The sequence below is a fragment of the Brachyhypopomus gauderio genome, chromosome 1 (assembly GCF_052324685.1).
Source record: "Brachyhypopomus gauderio isolate BG-103 chromosome 1, BGAUD_0.2, whole genome shotgun sequence".
Lineage (NCBI taxonomy): Eukaryota > Metazoa > Chordata > Actinopteri > Gymnotiformes > Hypopomidae > Brachyhypopomus > Brachyhypopomus gauderio.
In genome coordinates, this window is record NC_135211.1 from 47611866 (window position 1) to 47631692 (window position 19827).

The window sequence follows — 19827 nt, forward strand, 5'->3', positions numbered from 1 at the left end:
GCCCCCAGGCGGGTAGCCGAGCAGAGTTAGCGGCGGTTGTAGCAGCCCCCAGGCGGGTAGCCGAGCAGAGTTAGCAGCGGTTGTAGCAGCCCCCAGGCCGGTAGCCGAGCAGAGTTAGCGGCGGTTGTAGCAGCCCCTCGGGCCGGTAGCCGAGCAGAGTTAGCAGCGGTTGTAGCAGCCCCCAGGCGGGTAGCCGAGCAGAGTTAGCGGCGGTTGTAGCAGCCCCCAGGCGGGTAGCCGAGCAGAGTTAGCGGCGGTTGTAGCAGCCCCCAGGCGGGTAGCCGAGCAGAGTTAGCGGCGGTTGTAGCAGCCCCCAGGCGGGTAGCCGAGCAGAGTTAGCGGCGGTTGTAGCAGCCCCCAGGCCGGTAGCCGAGCAGAGTTAGCGGCGGTTGTAGCAGCCCCCAGGCGGGTAGCCGAGCAGAGTTAGCAGCGGTTGTAGCAGCCCCCAGGCGGGTAGCCGAGCAGAGTTAGCGGCGGTTGTAGCAGCCCCCCGGGCCCCGAGTTATCAATACTAACCATGGGCTTATCATTTTGATCTATCTAAACTGTCCTTAGTTTGCGGAGTGCATATTAAAGGAAATGGCTGTCAACACCCAAACCACTCAAGAGGCAGTCAATGAGCTGAGGCTGGGCATTGCCAGCCATTGCCTCTTTGTACATTTCTTATACTATCTATCTATCTATATTTGTGTTAGAAGCATTTGATAGAAGCATTTGTGTTTCTGCTTGTTTGTGATCTAAACAGCAGGCTTGAATCTTGCTCTTTGTACATTTCTTATAATATCTATCTATCTATCTATCTATCTATCTATCTATCTATCTATCTATCTATCTATCTATATTTGTGTTAGAAGCATTTGATAGAAGCATTTGTTTTTCTGCTTGTTTGTGATCTAAACAGCAGGCTTGAATCTTGCTCTTTGTACATTTCTTATACTATCTATCTATCTATATTTGTGTTAGAAGCATTTGATAGAAGCATTTGTGTTTCTGCTTGTTTGTGATCTAAACAGCAGGCTTGAATCTTGCTCTTTATACATTTCTTATAATATCTATCTATCTATCTATCTATCTATCTATCTATATTTGTGTTAGAAGCATTTGATAGAAGCATTTGTTTTTCTGCTTGTTTGTGATCTAAACAGCAGGCTTGAATCTTGCTCTTTGTACATTTCTTATACTATCTATCTATCTATCTATCTGTCTATCTATATTTGTGTTAGAAGCATTTGATAGATGCATTTGTGTTTCTGCTTGTTTGTGATCTAAACAGCAGGCTTGAATCTTGCTCTTTGTACATTTCTTATACTATCTATCTATCTATCTCTATATTTGTGTTAGAAGCATTTGATAGAAGCATTTGTGTTTCTGCTTGTTTGTGATCTAAACAGCAGGCTTGAATCTTGCTCTTTGTACATTTCTTATACTATCTATCTATCTATATTTGTGTTAGAAGCATTTGATAGAAGCATTTGTGTTTCTGCTTGTTTATGATCTAAACAGCAGGCTTTAATGAAAACTAAAAAGAAAAGAAAACTAGTGAGATGCATCTGACGACCCTAGAAAGAAAACCTGTGAGAGACGTGTCTGACGACCCTAGAAAGAAAACCTGTGAGAGACGTGTCTGAAGACCCTAGAAAGAAAACTTGTGAGAGACGTGTCTGAAGACACCAGAACAACTGCCAAGACACTAGTGAACAAATTAGCCAAGTCAGTGATACAAGTTTTGTCATTGTATTTGTTTCATTATAAAGGTGTATATGAAAACGTTTTGTTTCTGCACACACAGAATGAAGATAGAAACAACGTCATCATCCAACATGCATGTCTGTAAGATCTGATCAATCAATGGACCTACCTGATCAATCAGTGGACCTACCCATTATGTTCAAGAATAGGTGTGTTTATTTTATCAGTGACAATATATGTTAATTAAATATTGGAAAATAATGTCTTAGTTTTATCACTGTATTTTTATTCAATGGGAGTTAACTGGCAGTGATGATTTACTGAGTGGAGTGAAAAACCTGAAACTGTTCTGTGAATCTGAGGGTCACCAGTGACAGACTGACCTCACCAGCTCCATCATGCACCTCTATGAAAAGTGATCAGTCAATGGATCCACCACTTACATTCAATAGAGAGACAGCTGTGATGAGGTAAGGATTTATGTCTGATCACTAATTTTACATTAACTAGAAATATATATCATGTATTAGTCATGGTGTCATATATTATCCATGGTTATCTGAGCCCTTGTCTGGGTACTGTGGTTTTGTCTGTTTTTGAAAAGTGTTCAGGATGTAAACAGAACCATCACATTCAGACAATCTTACCTTCCATGATTTAGGTTACTGTGTGATCATTGTTTTGTAGACTTGCATTTTTGGGGTCTTTTTTATTGTGTCTTTGTTCAGATGGTAAACACAGTTGACTTTAATGTTAAGATGTTTCTGCAGACCTTAATCTGTGTGATTGTGATCTAGTTCAGACTTAGAACCAAACTAGGGGCAGAGTTCCTGTAGCATTAGGCAGGGATGAGACAGTTTTGTCGCTACGCAGATTTCTAGTTTTCTACGGTGTTGAGCTGAATTGGTACTGTTTGTGAAAATCATGCAGCTCCCCTTGAGTGCATGTATGTTACATAGTCTGACAAGACTCCTCTCTCCTCTTACATCTAGACCCAAATTAGGTCTTAGTCCCAGCAGTTCTTCTATGAGCCAGATTTTGTGCTCTTAAGGGCTGATAAGCTCCGCCTACTTTTTAAAATTATATTGGTAATGGTGTGACCCATTAAGGTTTGTTGCCTTCATAACAGTTTTGTTGGTGATTTTGCACATGGGAAACTGTTGATTATCCCTGAATTGAGAGTAAAACCTAAACATGTTCTGTGAATGTCAGTGTAACCCAAGACAGGCTGAGTTCACCGGCTCCATCATGCACCTCTATGGAAACTGATCATTCAATGGATCCACCACTTACATTCAATAAAGAGACAGCTGTGATGAGGTAAGGATTTATGTCCAATATCTGATTTTACATTAAGTTGAAGTATAGATCATGTATTGTTCATGTTGTCATATGTTATCCATGGTCTACTGTGCCCTTTCCTGGGTACTGGGGCTTTGTCTGTTTTTGAAAAGAACCAAACTAGGAGTAGAGTTCCTGTAGCATTAAGCAGGGATGAGACAGTTTTGTCGCTATGCAGATTTGTGTTTGTGAAAATCCAGCTCCCATTGAGTGCATGTGTGTTACATAGTCTGAGTCTGGCAAGGCTCATTTCTCCTCTTACATCTAGACCCAAATTATAGGGACTTGGATATTTCCGCATGATAATGAATGAGCCGCGGCCATTTGTCTCCTGTCGCGCTGTCTAAGCGAAATCAGTCATCGCAAGCGCGCAGTAAAAAAAATCGCTGTTTTCATCGGTTTGTAGGAGGTTCTTCCCAGAGTTTTGGTAATATGATATAATTTGAAATTAGGTCTTAATCCCAGCAGTTCTTCTAGGTTCTTCTATGAGCCAGATTTTGTGCTCCCTCAGATGCTGATAAGCTCTGCCTACTTTTAAAAAATTATATTGGTAATGGTCTGAACCGTTTAGGTTTGTTGCCTTCATAACAGTTTTGTTTAGTGATTTTGCACATGGGAAACTGTTGATTATCCCTGAATGGAGAGTAAAACCTAAACATGTTCTGTGAATGTCAGTGTAACCCAAGACAGGCTGAGTTCACCGGCTCCATCATACACCTCTATGAAAACTGATCATTCAATGGATCCACCACTTACATTCAATAAAGAGACAGCTGTGATGAGGTAAGGATTTTTGTCCAATATCTGATTTTACATTAACTTGAAATATATACATGTCATGTTCAGAGCTCATGTGCCATTCCAGATTAGGTATTATCTTGAGTTTGGTACCTGGTTGCTGATACCAACTATTATAAGATGATGTGTTACTCATTTGTACTGGAGGTACAAATGAGAGAAACATTTGATGTAATTTTGGTCATTCTAAAGTCATGAATTGTTTCTAACAAGATAATGTGTTAATCACACAGTTTGAAGCAGGATGGACCAACTCCAGCTCCTTCCTGCCTTTCTGGGAACAGTGACCGGTCCATAGACCGACCAGTTACATTCAGTAGAGAGAGAGAGGGCTCATGGTATGTCAACAAGTTGAGTTGTTGTTACAGGGAATAAAATGTACAATTGCCATAATAATCCCTTCAGGGCTCCTAATATTTCCATTACTATATGTATTCTTAATTCTACGTGTTATTGCAGTACAGTGTTACATTTACTTCTAGGATCAAACGTGAAACGTCACCATCTCCCTGTCAGTCCTTGAAAACTGAAGCGTTTATGGCTGCACCCAATACACACAGAGATGAAACGTTCTCTCCTGACATCAAGTACCAACATGGATTTTACTCCGTTTACTCCAGTTTCAAAAATTCTAATTTGTGCAGAGTAATTATTATAGTCATATTAAACACAGTGAGTTGTGGTGACTGATTATTATGTTTTCATTAACCACAGTGAGTTGTCAGCCAGTCTGCTGACGGAGGATCACTTCAGGTGTTCGGTGTGTACAGATGTGCTGAAGGAGCCAGTCTCCATCCCCTGTGGACACAGTTACTGCAAGACCTGCATCCAGACCTACTGGAAGAAACCAACCCAGGCAGGAAGCTACTCCTGCCCTCAGTGTAGGAAGAGATTTAACACTCGTCCTGCACTAAACACAAACTTAGCACTGGCTAAAGTGGTGGAGAAGCTACAGCAGGCTGGGTTCAGTCCTGCTCTTCCTGCTCAATGCTACGCTGGACCTGGAGATGTGGTCTGTGACTTCTGCACTGGGAGGAAGCTCAGAGCGGTGAAGTCCTGTCTGACCTGCACTGCGTCTTACTGTGAAACCCACGTGAGGCAGCACTACACAGTAGCAGCCCTGCAGAGACACAGACTGGTGGAGGTGACTGGAGACCTGGAGAAGACACTCTGCAAGCTGCACCATAGAGTCCTGGAGGTCTTCTGCAGAACTGACCAGACCTTCATATGTTTTATGTGTATGATGGAGGAACACAAGGAGCACGATACAGTGGTGAGCAAAAATGAACCTCCTACTGTAGAGGTGAGTTATACAATATGGACACTCACAAGCAGTCTAAACCTACATTACACAGACATTAGAAACAAAACATTTTAAAATGATTTTGCACATAAAATAATCTAGAATAATCTCAAATAAATCACTTTTTATGTGGCAGATCAACACATCAGTAAAAGAACATCAGATGATCCCATTTAATCTATTAGAAGAGAACAAGATGGAGACGGAGATGAAACATCTCCTAAAGGAAATCGAAGAGATGAGAACAACAGTTGAGGTAAGTTCACTCTGCCTAATCAGAGCTGATAACTGTGTTTAACTGGAGACCTTATCCATACCAGTACAGTCCCAGTGTTTTAAATGCATGAATGTTCTGATTTGTCCTCTAAGAACCTGCAGAGAGCTGATACAGAACTGACTTACCTGTCAAAGTTACTCTACAGAGGAATTGAACAAGGTGTGTTATAATACTAACATTTCAGTGATTTTCTGCACAGTAATTATGTACTGTAGCACAATTAACCTGTTAAAAATCTTCAGGTCTTGTAGAAGTATCTGCACTTGGACGTCGTTTGGATCTTGGGATGTTATATGACTGTCACACTGATTCTATCAGTTCAGGTACAAAACGTTTATTTTTGTGGTTAAGTTTCCATTTATTGTCCAATGTCATTGTGTTTATATAAAATCTTAATATAGGCTTTGTAATTTATTGTATATTAAATGCAGTGTATTTTGGAATAAAATGCTTCACATTTCTAATGTGCTGTATTGTTTATATTATTACAAAGGTTGAATCTTGATGCATCAAGAAGAAATGTATCACAAATGTTCACAACATACTCAATACTGTTTACCATCAATACAATACAAATCAGTTTCAGATGGGCTAAGTTAGCACCATCGAAGTATACTTGCAATTTAAAAAGTACACTGATTAGTTAATTGTGTATCTTTATGTCCTGCACAGTTAGATAATTCTACAGTGTTGTGATGTCCATCATCATGTTTGCTCTTTATTCAGATTACATTAATGTTTTTTTATTTTGGTAAAATAAAATAAAATTTTATTTTATTAAATTATTTTATATTTTAGATGTCTTTCTGTGGGATGAAGACACTCTGTCCTCTATGAGAGTGTCTGTATCTCGACCCCACACAGATGTGAGGATGTTAGAGGGAGACTCCCTACAGGAGAGACTCAGAGCTCTGGACCTGACCCCTCCTCTGAGAGCCAGTGTTGTAGCAGGACTGGTGGAGGTGTCTGGAGCTGCTGCCTTTCTGAATCACCCCACTCAGTCCCAGCTGCAGGACAGAGTCACTCTGCACTACAGAACCTCCACCAGACTGGACATGCTCAGTCACACACTGCTGCAGAGTGCAGCTCCTCTCTCACCGACCAATCAGAACACAGCTACACATGTGGTCGTGGCTGTGCTCTATGGAGCCCAGGCGTTTTTTGTCTTTGACGACAAAAGTAAAAGCAGGAAGAGAAGTCCTGCACTAAATGATGTAGTCAAGAGAAACTTCATTTCCCATAGTGCAGCTGAACTACTTTCTGATCATGATGGTATTCAGCAAGAAAAATGCTATTTTGATTGTGCTGTTTATACTGATCCAGGCGATATTAAAATTCATGTGAGTTTTGATACAGCAATAAAACAGTACAGCTCTTTACAAAACCTCTTAGGGTCACAAGGTGAGAACATAGTTCCTCTGAAAGTCTGGCTCTACCCTCTGAAGAATCTGGACCAAACATCTGCTTGTGTAGCTGGAGAATTAAGTGAAGACATACTGGTCAAAGCAGAGAAAGTTCTGGAAACTCTGAAGTGCCATCTTGGCATTTGTCAGGATATGATATCCATTTATTCCAGTCTTGGTGTCATTACGAGGTTTCCAGCTGTGAAGGAATCTCTTTCTGAGATTTCTTCTCTTCTGCAGAAGTACCAATCAGCATTTCAGAGAGCAATGGCTTCCTGCATTAAGACCACACGAGAGAGAAGAGAAGAAGAGGGGAGGGGTTTGAGAGATCTTCTGAAGTGGAACAGCCAATCACCATTCAGTACAGAGAACATCCAACAATGGCTCCTAAACAAACGTGCTGAAATGACAGCGTTAAAAGAATGCATAGATAAAAAGATCAGTGTGAAATCACAGAAGGAGTTGATGTCCATCTTACAGGACTCCCAGGACACAGTGTTGTGTTTCACTTTCACCTCACTACAGGGTGAAGATCCATTTCTCTTAGCTCTGAAACGGCACATTGGTTTAGTGAACACAGTGAACACACAACAGACACATTTACCCTTCAGGCTTCCTGATACCAGTCAGAAAATCCTCTCTGATCTTCATTCTTTTATGTGCACTAAAGAGACACATGAAGATCCAGACCACACAAAGTTCATCTCTGTAGTTGTTCCTGAGCCACAGTTTCCAGGATCTTCTCTGTATCTTTACCAGTGTGGTAATATTGTGAGTTACAATGTGAATCTGGAGATGAGACCAGAGCTCCCAGAAATACTCCATATAAAACAGACTAATGTTACCGTGAGGCTGCAGAGATCAGAGTCCCAGGTGCCTAATCAGTACAGAGTGGAGTTCAGAGCAGTGAGCTGCAGAAACGTTGTTGATATGAAATGGAAAATCATGTGTTATACTGGAGAAAACTGTGTAATTATGGATCTCACACCAGATACACGGTATCAGCTCAGATATGCTGTAATGGACTATAACAGCATGAGTAACTACAGCAGAATCACAGAGTACCAGACGCTTCCTAGATCCAGACCTGGACAGCCTACAGTTATGAGACAGACTCAGAAGTCTCTGACTGTTTCCTGGAGGAAGGCTGGTGGAGACTCCCCTGTGCTCCACCACATGGTGGAGTATATGGAAGCTGGTCTGGAGGACTGGCAGTCCATTCTAACAGAGGGACCTGAGTGTGAATGCACCATAACTTCACCCTACAGCACCTGCTACAGAGTCAGAGTCTCTGCTGTCTATGTGGAGGAAGACACCAGCAGACCCAGTGAGGAAGCAGAGATCCCTGTACACAGTGAGTTTAATTGGTACCTCTTGATGATGATTCAATTTTAGAGAAATATTAGAATTCCATTCACTGAAATTTAAATAATACTTGGCAAAAGTGACTAGTGAGCTTTCCTAATTTAACATCTGATAGTAGTATGGTGAAAGATGATAAATTCACCACTTTAGTCTTTAAAACGGTGAATGTTTCTATACCACATTCCAGATTGGTGCATAAACCTCTCAGAGAGAAAGACCTCCCTCTTCCTAGAAGTGCTGAAACTCCACACAGTGAAGAAACCAGTAGAGCTGAGAGGCTGGTCAGATGAAGAGAGTGAAGTGAGGAGTTTCCTTCAGTGTCTGCCCTACATCTCCCAGCTCAGGTGAGTGAGATGTTTTTATATGTACTACAGGTATAATGTTTAAAATTAGTTTTTTTTTCCTTCAAGGTTGAGAGTTTGGTCATGGTCTTTGATTTTGTGAGTTCATGTCTCACTGAGTGTGCTCAGTATATACTACAGGTTAGATGGGTGAATGAAATCTTGATGTGTAGTTAGTGTGTATATATTTGAGCAATGATCAGACAGCTTGTGTTGGTTATGCTTTTGTTACTCTGTACCATTTAACCAGCCTTAAAAATATTCTGCTGTCTACAAGTGCATTTGTTGACTTAAATTGAATGAGAAACAAAATTGTGTACAGTATATACTTTGCATGTTTTAACTGTTTGTGTAACTCTTACAGTATAAGCTTTGAGCTAATACTGTAAGTGTAGGTCCCTAATGCCGTAAGTGTAGGTCCCTGACGCCGTAAGTGTAGGTCCCTGACGCCGTAAGTGTAGGTCCCTGACGCCGTAAGTGTAGGTCACTAATGTTGTAAGTAGGGGTGGGCGATATGGGAAAAAAATAGTATCACGATTTTTTTCATAATATCACGATTTCGATTTTTTTATCACGATCTTCCATCCAAAAAAAATGTAAAAAAAATTTGGGGCTACAAAGCTTTCTTTTTAAGCACAGGCCTGATAGTTTTCAGGCGCCACGCCGGAATTCCGGCGTACCGACATGTCCGCGAGAAAAAAAAAATTTGAGGGGGGGAAAAATCCGTCAAATCATAATGATAAACCACACACGCGCGCATGCTATCTGTTTTGAGGCCGAAATATGATCCTTATGATCCTTACGAGGTTCCCAAGTTACGATTTTTCATGGTTACTACACATCTCCCATTTACTGTATAAAGCCTCGTTTGAGCCTAAGTGGTTCTGCGTTGTAAACGGAACTTGATGTTTGGTGTGTGCGGCGTCAGGATTAGTTAAACGCAGCTATGGATAAAGGTATTTGCCAAAAGGCTAGCTTTAGGATAGGATAACTGCGTATAGTATGTTATTTACGTACAGTATGTACGTATGTTCCGATTTACACCGAAAATCGATTTACGACGGATCAACGTCGTAACCCGGGGACCGCCTGTATTTCAGACATCGGAAGAGCTTCAGAGGTAGATACAAGATAAATTCAGTATTTTATATTTATTCTGATTAAGTTAAATTTTTATCGGAAATATAAGAGTGTTTTTTTTTTTTTTTTTTGAGCCGGTACAGGTGGTCAGACGATCTGGTTCATCCTGGCCGCCTTACGGCGTAAGGTGTAATACATGAACAAAAGCACAAAATGTATGTCCTAATAAACCAACACAAAATATTTATTAAATTTATTACATTTTATATATAAAAACTAACTATAATCATAATACTTGTAATTCTTTTAAACTTTATTTGCATAATTTCTTTGAGTTGTCTGGTATCCTATAATTTGCTAACAGTAATGAATAAATAATTAATCATGCCTGTTTTTAACATATTGTGTCTAATCTAAATCTTTAGGTTACAGCATTTTCTCAGAATATTAATAGAAATTAGTTTTTTATTTCACTATAATGATTACCTGACTTATTTATTATTATTTAATTTAAAGATTAATTATTAAATATTCTAAATATGGTACACTTACACTCCACACCCCCACCCCCACTCAGAAAAAGTTCAGGCTCAGGAATTTTTCCCACTATCACCCCTGTAAGCAGATTTAAATGAATGATATTACAATTTCCATGTGCAAACATTGTAAACAAAAACTGTAAACCACACACTTGACACTGTTTGTCACGTAGGGCTTTCTATGGTTTCCCCACGTTTGCCACGCCCATGTCGTTATTGTCTTCACCTGTTTCCATTAGGGCTGGGTATTGATTCAAATTCCAAGAATCGATCCGATTCTGAAGATTAAGAATCGATTTTTTTCGATTTAATCCGATTTAATCGATTCGATCCAATTCGATCCAATTCGGGGTTTAGTGTTATTAAAAATGTATTTGAGCTGTTTCCTGACTGTGTACAGAAGCAACATGTTAAAACTAGTATTATATCGATATTAATCAGCAAATAGTTACTGGTAGTTGGTAGTTACTGATGGCTGGAAGACTGGTGAAAAGGGTCATCATAAATTTACCTTCAAGAAAGGTAATCCAGGACAATAAACAGAGGACATCTTTGAGGTGTCTATATCTGCAACAGTGGGCTCCTACTGGGACACTAACCAGTGCATTATTATTGTGATTGAAATAATTAAGAATTCACCCAAAAGCTGTTGCTACCAAATGCATTTTTATTTTAAAAGTGCTCACACTTAATAAACTGAAAGTATAAAATGTAAACGTGTATTTTTCTTTAAAGTGAGAATATAAGAACAGAACTCTCACGTTACGGTCCCCGACCTCTCCGTTTTGGGCGTGTTAAAGTCGTCTGCGTCTAATCGTCTACGTCGGTGTATCTCAGTGGGTGCGGGTGCGTCTTGTGATAGTCCTCACCTGTGGCTCGTCTCGTAATCACGTGGGGTTGATGTGGTTTGTCTATTTAATTTGCGCTCGCGCAGCGTCCTGTGTTCGTCGTTGTTTGAGTCACACATGTTCTATGTAAACGTGTTTTATGTGCGCTGTCTGCGCTTCGGTAAATGTAATAAACGTAACGATTTGGAAAGTGCAAAGGATTCTGTCTCGTCCATCGCCTTGCGCCCAACGTTACAAGAACATTTTAAACTTTTTTTAAACTGTAAAAACACTGGGTAAACTGTCAGTGACATGGACTAACTGTGAATAGTCACTGACACTGGATAAACTGTCCTTCTGTTTTTAGATTGCCGATTTGACTATCGTCGTTACCGGCACTGTCCGACGCCAAGTCGTTTTACAGTTAGTTAGACCGAGCACGCCTGCGTGAATTGAGGCGGGGGTAAAAGTTCACAAAAAAATCGATCTTTGGACGTACGAATCGATAATCAGATCATCATATGCGAATCGATTCTGAATCTGAAAATCGATTTTTTTTTTCAACACAGGCGTAGTTTCCATAGTTGCCAGGTTCACGGTTTTCACGCCAAATTGGGCTTGTTTGAAAATCCAGCCGCGGGTAAAAATTCTGGGTTCGCAGGGTGCGGTTCTTTGGGCTGCATTTGAGTTGGGCCACCACGGGGGTTACAAGTCAACACAAAGAATCGATCGCGATATAATACTTAATTTGTCTCCTTTTTAAACACTCCCCACCCCCCGCCCCTGTTGACAACTTACACTCGCCGCCCTGCCCCCCCCCCCCCCCCCCCAAACTACTTTGGGCTTTGGGCTAGTTTAGGCTGCTGAAAGGCGGGTTTTACACTGACTTTGTGCGGGATATTTTTGTAGGACCTGGCAACCCTGCCTGTTTCTAGTCTAGTTCAATGTATTTATAGTCCCCGTGTCTCCCATGTCGGTATCGGTTAATTTGTGCTACTTACCTGTTTGTTCTCTTGCTTCGTTCGTGCTCTAGTGGATTTAACTGTTTCTGTTTAGTCAGCCTAGTCTTTGTTTCCCCTGCCTTGTTTTGTTCTTTGTGCCACCATGCCCGTTTATATTGTTCAGACTGCCTACCTGTTATGACCCCTGCCCGGTATTACGACTCTGCCTTTGGAATTCCATTCAATAAATCTCGCTCTCCTCAGCGTTTGTGTCCGCCTCCCTGCTCTGCGTCACGCAGTTCCTTACACTGTTAAAGTGCACTATTGCACTAAATATTTCCCAGCACGTTAATCTTAAAGTTAAATATTTATACATATAGTCGAAATGACTCGATATAATTTGCTTTTTATCACATAATTTAATGGTTGTTTATTTTCAAAACTCCCAATCTTAACGTCTTCACGTTCTCTCATGTTTCGTCCTGGAATTACAAGAGGCTCGTATTTGTTAACGTAATACGAGAGAACTGTTCAGTCAGACAGATATTTGTTGTGAAACGAAGTAGTTTCAATTTCAAGCATTTTCAAGTAGGCTACTTAGCCTATATTCCAGCACTTTTCAAACCTGAAACACAAAGCAACATTGAAATTCGTCAAGTAAATGTTCCTTCCCGTTTTTGAGGGGTATTTCTTTATACTACCACACATCGTTCGCGCGATGTGTGGCGGAGTTGCGCGCTATGGTCACGTGTGAGGCGGCTGCCCCTGCTGCCCGCATAGTTTCACTTTCGGCACTTTACTTGGGATGCCTACATGTCAAGTGATTGAATGAATATGTTGTACTGGCATCGGACGTATTCACGTGTTCTTTGTACACTTTACATATCGCTGTAGTTTGGTCTTGGTCAGTGAAAGAAAATCCGAATCAATTTCAGATTACAGAGGTGGATTTCCTCTTCTTTACCAGCTCCTTGGTTTGGCTTTCAGCCATCGTTGTCCACGCAGTTTTTAGTTTTTACAAACACAACATGGAGGCGTGGAAGACGCACAGTTCGCTGTGATTGGTCAGTTCTACGCCCCACGTCTGACGCATCGGTGGGAACCAGCATAAAAAAGTCATTGCGCTGATTGGCAAAGGCGATCTATACGGTTTCTCTAATTTGGTAGATCGCCTGCAATTCTCCACTCGTTATCGCCATTCACGATTTTATATCGTCATATCGTGCACCCCTAGTTGTAAGTGTAGGTCCCTAATGCTGTAAGTGTAGGTCCCTAATGCTGTAAGTGTAGGTCCCTAATGCTGTATGTGTAGGCCCCTAATGTAGCTACTTTGATTAAATTTGAAACAACTTAAAGGAAGAAAATTAGCACTTACTACGCTACTATTGATACTAAAAGTAGTAAGCAAGCTAAAGTAGCATTTTCCCATCATTATTAACCAATAAGAACCCAGTGTTATCGTAATGTTTGTCATGAAGGATGAATCTGGCTAGCGTTAGTGTGTCTTGGTTCGTTAGTTCTGGCTACCTTTATGGCTACTTTGTACTTTGACTTTAGTGTAGGTCTCTAATGCTGTATGTGTAGGTCTCTAATGCTGTATGTGTAGGTCACTAATGCTGTAAGTGTAGGTCACTAATGCTTTAACTTGATTTGCCGTTGGTATGAGTTTGACCAATGGCCATATTTACACATTCTTACAGGATTTGACAGATAGCTTGTGTTGGTTATAGGTGGCCTTTTATAGTTCTGTACTATTTAAACCCAATCTAAAAACAGAATTATGCAATTCAGCTTTCCAGAACAATGTATTTGTTGACTTGTGTAAATTGAATAAGAAAAAAATTGTGTACATACTTTGCATGCTTAACTGTTTGGTAGAGTAACCCTCAGTGAAGCTTATGGTTTGAACTTGAGATCAGCTCTGTGTTACATCATAAAACTCATCTTTCCAAATGAAGGAAAATGTTATAAATTGACACACTGTAATGTCGTGGACTCAGAGTGTTGATCCATTAGCAGGTATAAAGGGTTTAATAAAGGACAAAAGACAAACAACTACAGACCAGTCCAGGGTCTAAACCAGAAGAGCTACAGAAATAACAGACAGGTAGAAACGGATGAGATAGGAGGCAAAAACAGGAGGTAACAGGTCAAAACACAGAACAATAATGAGAGAAGTAGATAAACGGCTTGGTACACTTTCACAAAAGAGTCAACAACACTTCACAAGGATCTGCTTTGTCCCTCTGGCTTATGTAGGCAAAGTAATCAGTGGAATTCACAACAGCTTCAGTATTCTGGAGATGGAGAGGGGGAATTGGCACTAGTCCCATTTCTTAATATTGTGATATAAAAGAATCATATTTTACATAATATAAATGTAAAGCCAAAGAAGTGGCTGGAAATAAGCAGGAAAATAATGATTTATGAAGGATCCCAAAACCTCAAAGTCTTCAAATGATCATGAGTGAGATCTCATGAACACAGACAGGGATCATGCAACACTGGCAAATGTGATTGGGCTGCAATAAAAACTAATGTGGATGTAAAACAATACTGGATTGGTTAAAATAATGAGTAGCACAAAATATTCACTTTTTTAACTTCAAATATGTGACACTGTGTAGTGTCGAAAGTGAGAGACAGAACACCGACACAAACCAGTGTTCACAAAGACGTTTAATAAGAAAGAAAATGACAATGACAAACTTTATTGATCCCATGAGTGGGAAATTCAGTAAAAGTCAAACACAAACAGTGAATAACACAGTAACGATGCAGGTTGACGAGGAACAGGTGAGACGTAACCAGCCTATGATGAGGGGGCGTGGCCACACAGCAGTCATCTTAGAGCAGTGGGCCGTTACAGTGGGGGTAAAGGGCACATGGACTTATAGGGTTCAGTTACCTACATGATAGAAAAGGATCTGTATGATCAGAAGACAAAATTACTAGTGTGTGCAAGAGGAGACAAAGTGAAACATATATAATAGGAGTCATATAGTCATGTGAAATTCTATATGGTTCTTGTGAATTCTTTGTGTTATTTCTACATTATAACATGAGAATATCAAACACTCAAGGTTTCTTTGGTCTGTTATGCTGTGTCTCTCATTACCCACAAACACATGCAAGCAGGTCTGTGTGTTTAGAGGAGACATGAACCAGCGTTCAGACTAGTGGTGGTGTTACTGTACTGGAAATGGTCCGTTTACAGCAAACTATACAAATTAATCTGTTATGTCTACTGATTTTTACTGATTGTATCTAATAATTCTGTGTTTTCTGTTAACTCTATTCCAACAGATTTAATTATGATGTTCTTGATGATGAAGAACAGAGAAGATCTGCAGTGGAGTTTCTGCTGAAGCTGATTGTTACAGCAGCAGAGTGTGATACAGCTACAAGAGAGAGTTTCACTAAGCTGCTGACATCTGTGTGCAGCTACACAAACTTTCCTGTAGTTGAAGATTATGATGGTATTATTGATCAGTCTGATTTCCTGCTGGATCTGTACTCACATGTGAAGAACTATGAGACTCAAACAGGCAGGAGTGTCCTTACAGCATTACAGCCAGTTTACCAGTCAGCTCCTGCAGTCTGGAAAATAAACCTCTCAAAGAGAAAGACCTCCCTCTTCCTAGAAGTGCTGAAACTCCACACAGTGAAGAAACCAGTAAAGCTGAGAGGCTGGTCAGATGAAGAGAGTGAAGTGAGGAGTTTCCTTCAGTGTCTGCCCTACATCTCCCAGCTCAGGTCTGCACTTGACATTTCAGAATAGCATCAGAATATTTAAAGTGAATATTTTATGTCTAATTTACATAAATATTAAATATTAATGAATGACTCTTAGGTTCAACATTCCATCTTTTAACACTCACTGATCTGTGTACAGAATGTAAATGTGTTTCCTTACTTAACTGTAAGTGTTTTTGTTTGCTGTTGCAGTGGTGCTGATCCGTACATCCCGTCTCTGTGTAAAGAGCTCCAGTCCAGAGATCAGGCAGGACAGGTGTCTCCTCTGCTCCAGGCCCTGGACTTCACCCTCTCTCTGGGAGGACAGTTGTCCACTCCCAGCTGCAGGGCTGTGGGGAGAGTGCTGGGTCTCTCAGTCTCCACACTCAACCTCACTCTAAACCCACGAGCCATCTCTCTCAGAGGAGTCAGGCTTCTGTTCACACACCTCACACACCTGCGCACACTCAGGCATGTGGCATTATATTATATTATTGAATTATTATATTCTAAGTAATTTAGTTTACTCTGAGGCAGATTACATTTATTATTGCAGGACTTTGTTAAATTACTAAGAGTAAACGGTGTAAATGGTGTTTGTTGTTGTCCAGTGTGAGTGGTGCTGTGGTGGTGAAGATGGTACGAACACTGAGGACAGTGAGATCTCCTGCTCCAGTCACTGTTGAGGAACTTTCACTCATCCACACCAGCACACAGCAGCCAGAGGGGGCGTTGTCCAGGGTCCTGAGCAGCTTGGCTTCTCTCCTGAGACTCTGGAGGGTCCAGTGTCTGAACCTGACTGACTACAAGTTGGAGGCCCAGTCTCTCACTGTCCTGCTGTGTCACCAGGGCCCTCTGACCATCAGGTCTGTGTGGTTGGTTTGTCAGTTATTTTAATAGTGTGGTGGAATTGATGGCACAGAATTCGAGGTCTTATAATATATTAAGCAGTATTTATTTGATAGCAAGAGAGTTACAAAATATAAAAGTATAAAAGTATGATGTGAAGCTTACGCTTCATGCAGTAACTCTGAACTGTCTCTCTCAGTCCAGATTCTTATAGTCAAAGTGTGTGTGTAGAAAAAACTAAGGATGCCTGCTTCCCAGGAGCAGTTATCAGTTTCCCTAGGATTCAACCTTGGGTGCTTAGAAACAGATAAGCAATATTATCACTAACTCTGCTGCTGCACAGAAAACTTCAGTCTTACAGAAAAACATCTTCAATATGATTACAGTTAACTACTAAGCAGTACTTTCAACACAGACCATGCTATAGTGTCTGCATGGACATGATTAACATGAATCACACATGAATATAATCAATATTTCCTTCACATTCTCCCCCTTTGATTCTCTTAATCATTCAACATAATCTTCATGCAACAGTAGTCATTCTTTCAGAAAGCTTTAGGAATCATCTGGTTCTGCAACCCAGTCGCCAGGAATGAAGGTGTGGAGCAGATGGTCTGCTGGTTCTAGCAACACTGCTTTCACCTGCTTAGACACAGTACATAGACTTGTACAAAGACAAACTTTTGAATTAGTTCTTCATTCAACAGGTGCATCTCCAGCTCTGGGGGTCTGAGACCTGTGTTGGGAGGCCTGCCAAAGACAATTTCAAATGCTGATAGCTCTGTCTTAGCTTGTGGTCTGGTCCTACACTGCCACTAATGGCAAACATTTTGTCCAGGACATCCCTGTTTCCTGGCTGGTCTTGACAAGACCTGCTTTTATTGTGCTGTTTGCTCTTTGCACTGCGCCTGCAGGGTGGTAGCTGTAATGCTTGCGCATGTCTATACCTACATATTTAGTCTGATTTTGAAGTCCTGCGTGGACAAAGGGTGCCCCGTTATCACTGGAAATTCTCTGTGGCAGACCCCACCGGGGAATGATCTCTCTCAGGAACACCTTAGAAACCGCATTACTGTCCTGTTTCCCTGTTGGAAAAGCTTCCACCCACTTCTGAACATGCATACACATACTAGAAGGAACTTCTTTCCTTCAGATGGTGTTAATTCCACAAAGTCTATTTGCCAATTTTGAAACGGTTCTGTTGCTGGCAGGTGTCCTGATGGGGCTGGTATTGTGTTGGTGTCTCTTCTAGTGGAGTTCTATGCACAGATCAAATATTTTGAACAAAAATTTTGAGTATAAGTAGTGATACCTGGTCTATTCCCCCTTTGCTCATGTGACTCCTCCCATGAGCAATCTTAACTAGGCCTCGCATGTAAGCCTTTGGTAGGCAAGGTCTAGTAGTATCAGGGTGTATCCATACGCCTTCTGTTTTAACACAGCCCGCCCGTTTCCACTGGGCCTTCTCCTCTGAGGAGGCCATTTGTTGGATATCAATTGTAGTTATTGGGGTGGATGCATGTTCTTGTTGGGTGGCTTGTAAGTTAGGCATCGCATGCGCTGTGGCTTTTGCAGTGGCATCTGTAAAAGCATCACCTCTCGCTGCCTCATCTTGGGATGAGGTGTGCGCTGCACATTTAATGATTGCTACTTGCGCTGGTAGCTGGACAGCATCTAGTAGTTGCGCTACTAGTTTGTGGTTCTTAATTTTGCTGCCAGAACTAGTTAGGAAATCTCGGTCTTTCTATATGGCGCCAAAATCGTGCACTACTCCCCAATCATATCTGGAGTCTGTCCAGATATTCACTGTTTTCCCTTTGGCCAATTTGGCCTTGGTGAGGGCTACTAGCTCAGCTGCCTGAGCTGAATAGCTGCCTCCCCCTCGGGAGTCAACTCAAATGTTGAAGTGCTGGATCCTTTGGTGGGAATCAGTTATCTGAGGGGCCCCTGGCTCTCTGCATAGGAGAGAATAAAGGTGCAACAATATGAACACATGCCAAGAAATGATAACAGTTGTTTCTTAGTTCGCAGTTTGGGAAGCTTCAGTATGGTTTGTTGTGAGATAACGTGTCCTAAGAAGTTTACTTTCTCTCTGCAGTATTGGAACTTTGATTTGGATGCCTTGTGGCCTTCCTCTGCTAAATAATTTAGCAGTGCCACTTTGGCCTGTCTGCAAAGGTCTCTGCTTGGAGCACAAACTAAGAGATCATTCGTATTTTGAACTAAAGCTGTTCCCTCTCGAAGTTTAAATGTTTCTAATCTCACACGTAGTGCAGCATTGTAACTGGTGGGTGATTCACAGTAACCTTGACATAATCTAGTGAATGTGTATTTTTATTATTATTTTTGAAAAGGCAAACCAGATTGGCTATCTGGATGAACTGGAATGCTAAAAAAAGAAAAATGCATTGGCCAGATCCACTACACTGAACCACTAGCTGTCTGGGGGAACCTGAGAGAGAATGGTGTAAGGATTTGGGACTTCTGGGGATCTAGGGTGTGCTGCCACTTGACAGCTTGCAAATCCTGAACAAACCTCCATTCCTCTCACCCTGGCTTCTTAACTGGGAAAACTGGGAGTTCTTACTGGTGAGGTTTTGCATGGCACTATCACGCCAGCCTCTCGTAGTAATTGGAAAACGGACCTGATGCCTTTCATGGCTTCAGGTTTCAATGTGTATTGGTGTTGTTTGGGTCTGTAATCAGATTTGGGAACGATGCACACATCTTTTAATGAGGCCCACATCATTCTTTCCCTTAACCAACAGAGCTTGCGGAACTTTTGCCAATTCTAATTCTTCCGCTGGGAGGAGGGTCATACGTATGGCCTTTGTTTGTGTGTTGTCATTTTGGTCAAATAATTCCAGTGTGTTAGGTAGTGATATGTGGGGCGTGGCCCATGGAACACAATAGAGATTCATTTGTCCTTCACTCAATCTCACTAGGCCTGCTGCCCATGTGTCGTTCAAGTCAGTCGTGGTCATTAAGTCATGCAGCTCTGCATAGAACCTGGTCTCATACTCTGTATCTGGTCCGTCAGATATGTATGTGCAATGAAATGTGTCACTTGGTTTAATGTAAAAAATCTGCTGGTAACACATAAGTCACCTCTGCCATGAAATGCTTTCTGATTCCCCCTTCGGTGCCCCTGTACTGCCATTTATAGGCATAACCTGGTTGTCCTGATGCCAAATGAATTAATTGGGGCTCTCCCCAAAACAAAAATAGCCCATTCTGGCCACTTTGGAGTGTGTATTGCAATTTACACATCAAATCTCAAAACATTACATTAGCTGGGCACGTAGCGGAGATCAGGAAGCTATGTTCAAATCATTA

General features: G+C 41.2%; 1 protein-coding gene across 19 annotated transcripts in view; it reads left to right on the top strand.

Annotated features, from left to right (window-relative positions):
* LOC143522869 (uncharacterized) overlaps window positions 1–19827 on the top strand; it is a 34631-nt gene that overhangs the window by 7008 nt on the left and 7796 nt on the right. For 4 of the 19 annotated variants that reach the window (XM_077016791.1, XM_077016800.1, XM_077016817.1 and 1 more), the window contains 16 exons: window positions 1504–1710; window positions 1790–1898; window positions 2052–2159; window positions 2902–3009; window positions 3706–3813; window positions 4062–4166; window positions 4311–4415; window positions 4543–5131; window positions 5268–5387; window positions 5501–5567; window positions 5651–5731; window positions 6207–8165; window positions 8364–8520; window positions 15211–15660; window positions 15853–16110; window positions 16251–16505. In XM_077016791.1, coding sequence (XP_076872906.1) covers window positions 1825–1898; window positions 2052–2159; window positions 2902–3009; window positions 3706–3813; window positions 4062–4166; window positions 4311–4415; window positions 4543–5131; window positions 5268–5387; window positions 5501–5567; window positions 5651–5731; window positions 6207–8165; window positions 8364–8520; window positions 15211–15660; window positions 15853–16110; window positions 16251–16505 — 4544 coding nt within the window. In that variant the 5' untranslated portion in view covers window positions 1504–1710; window positions 1790–1824. Of the gene's footprint in view, window positions 1–1503; window positions 1711–1789; window positions 1899–1988; window positions 2160–2901; window positions 3010–3705; window positions 3814–4061; window positions 4167–4310; window positions 4416–4542; window positions 5132–5267; window positions 5388–5500; window positions 5568–5650; window positions 5732–6206; window positions 8166–8363; window positions 8521–15210; window positions 15661–15852; window positions 16111–16250; window positions 16506–19827 lie in introns of all 19 variants that reach the window. The other 15 variants (XM_077016861.1, XM_077016871.1, XM_077016880.1 and 12 more) reach the window with 9 other exon arrangements.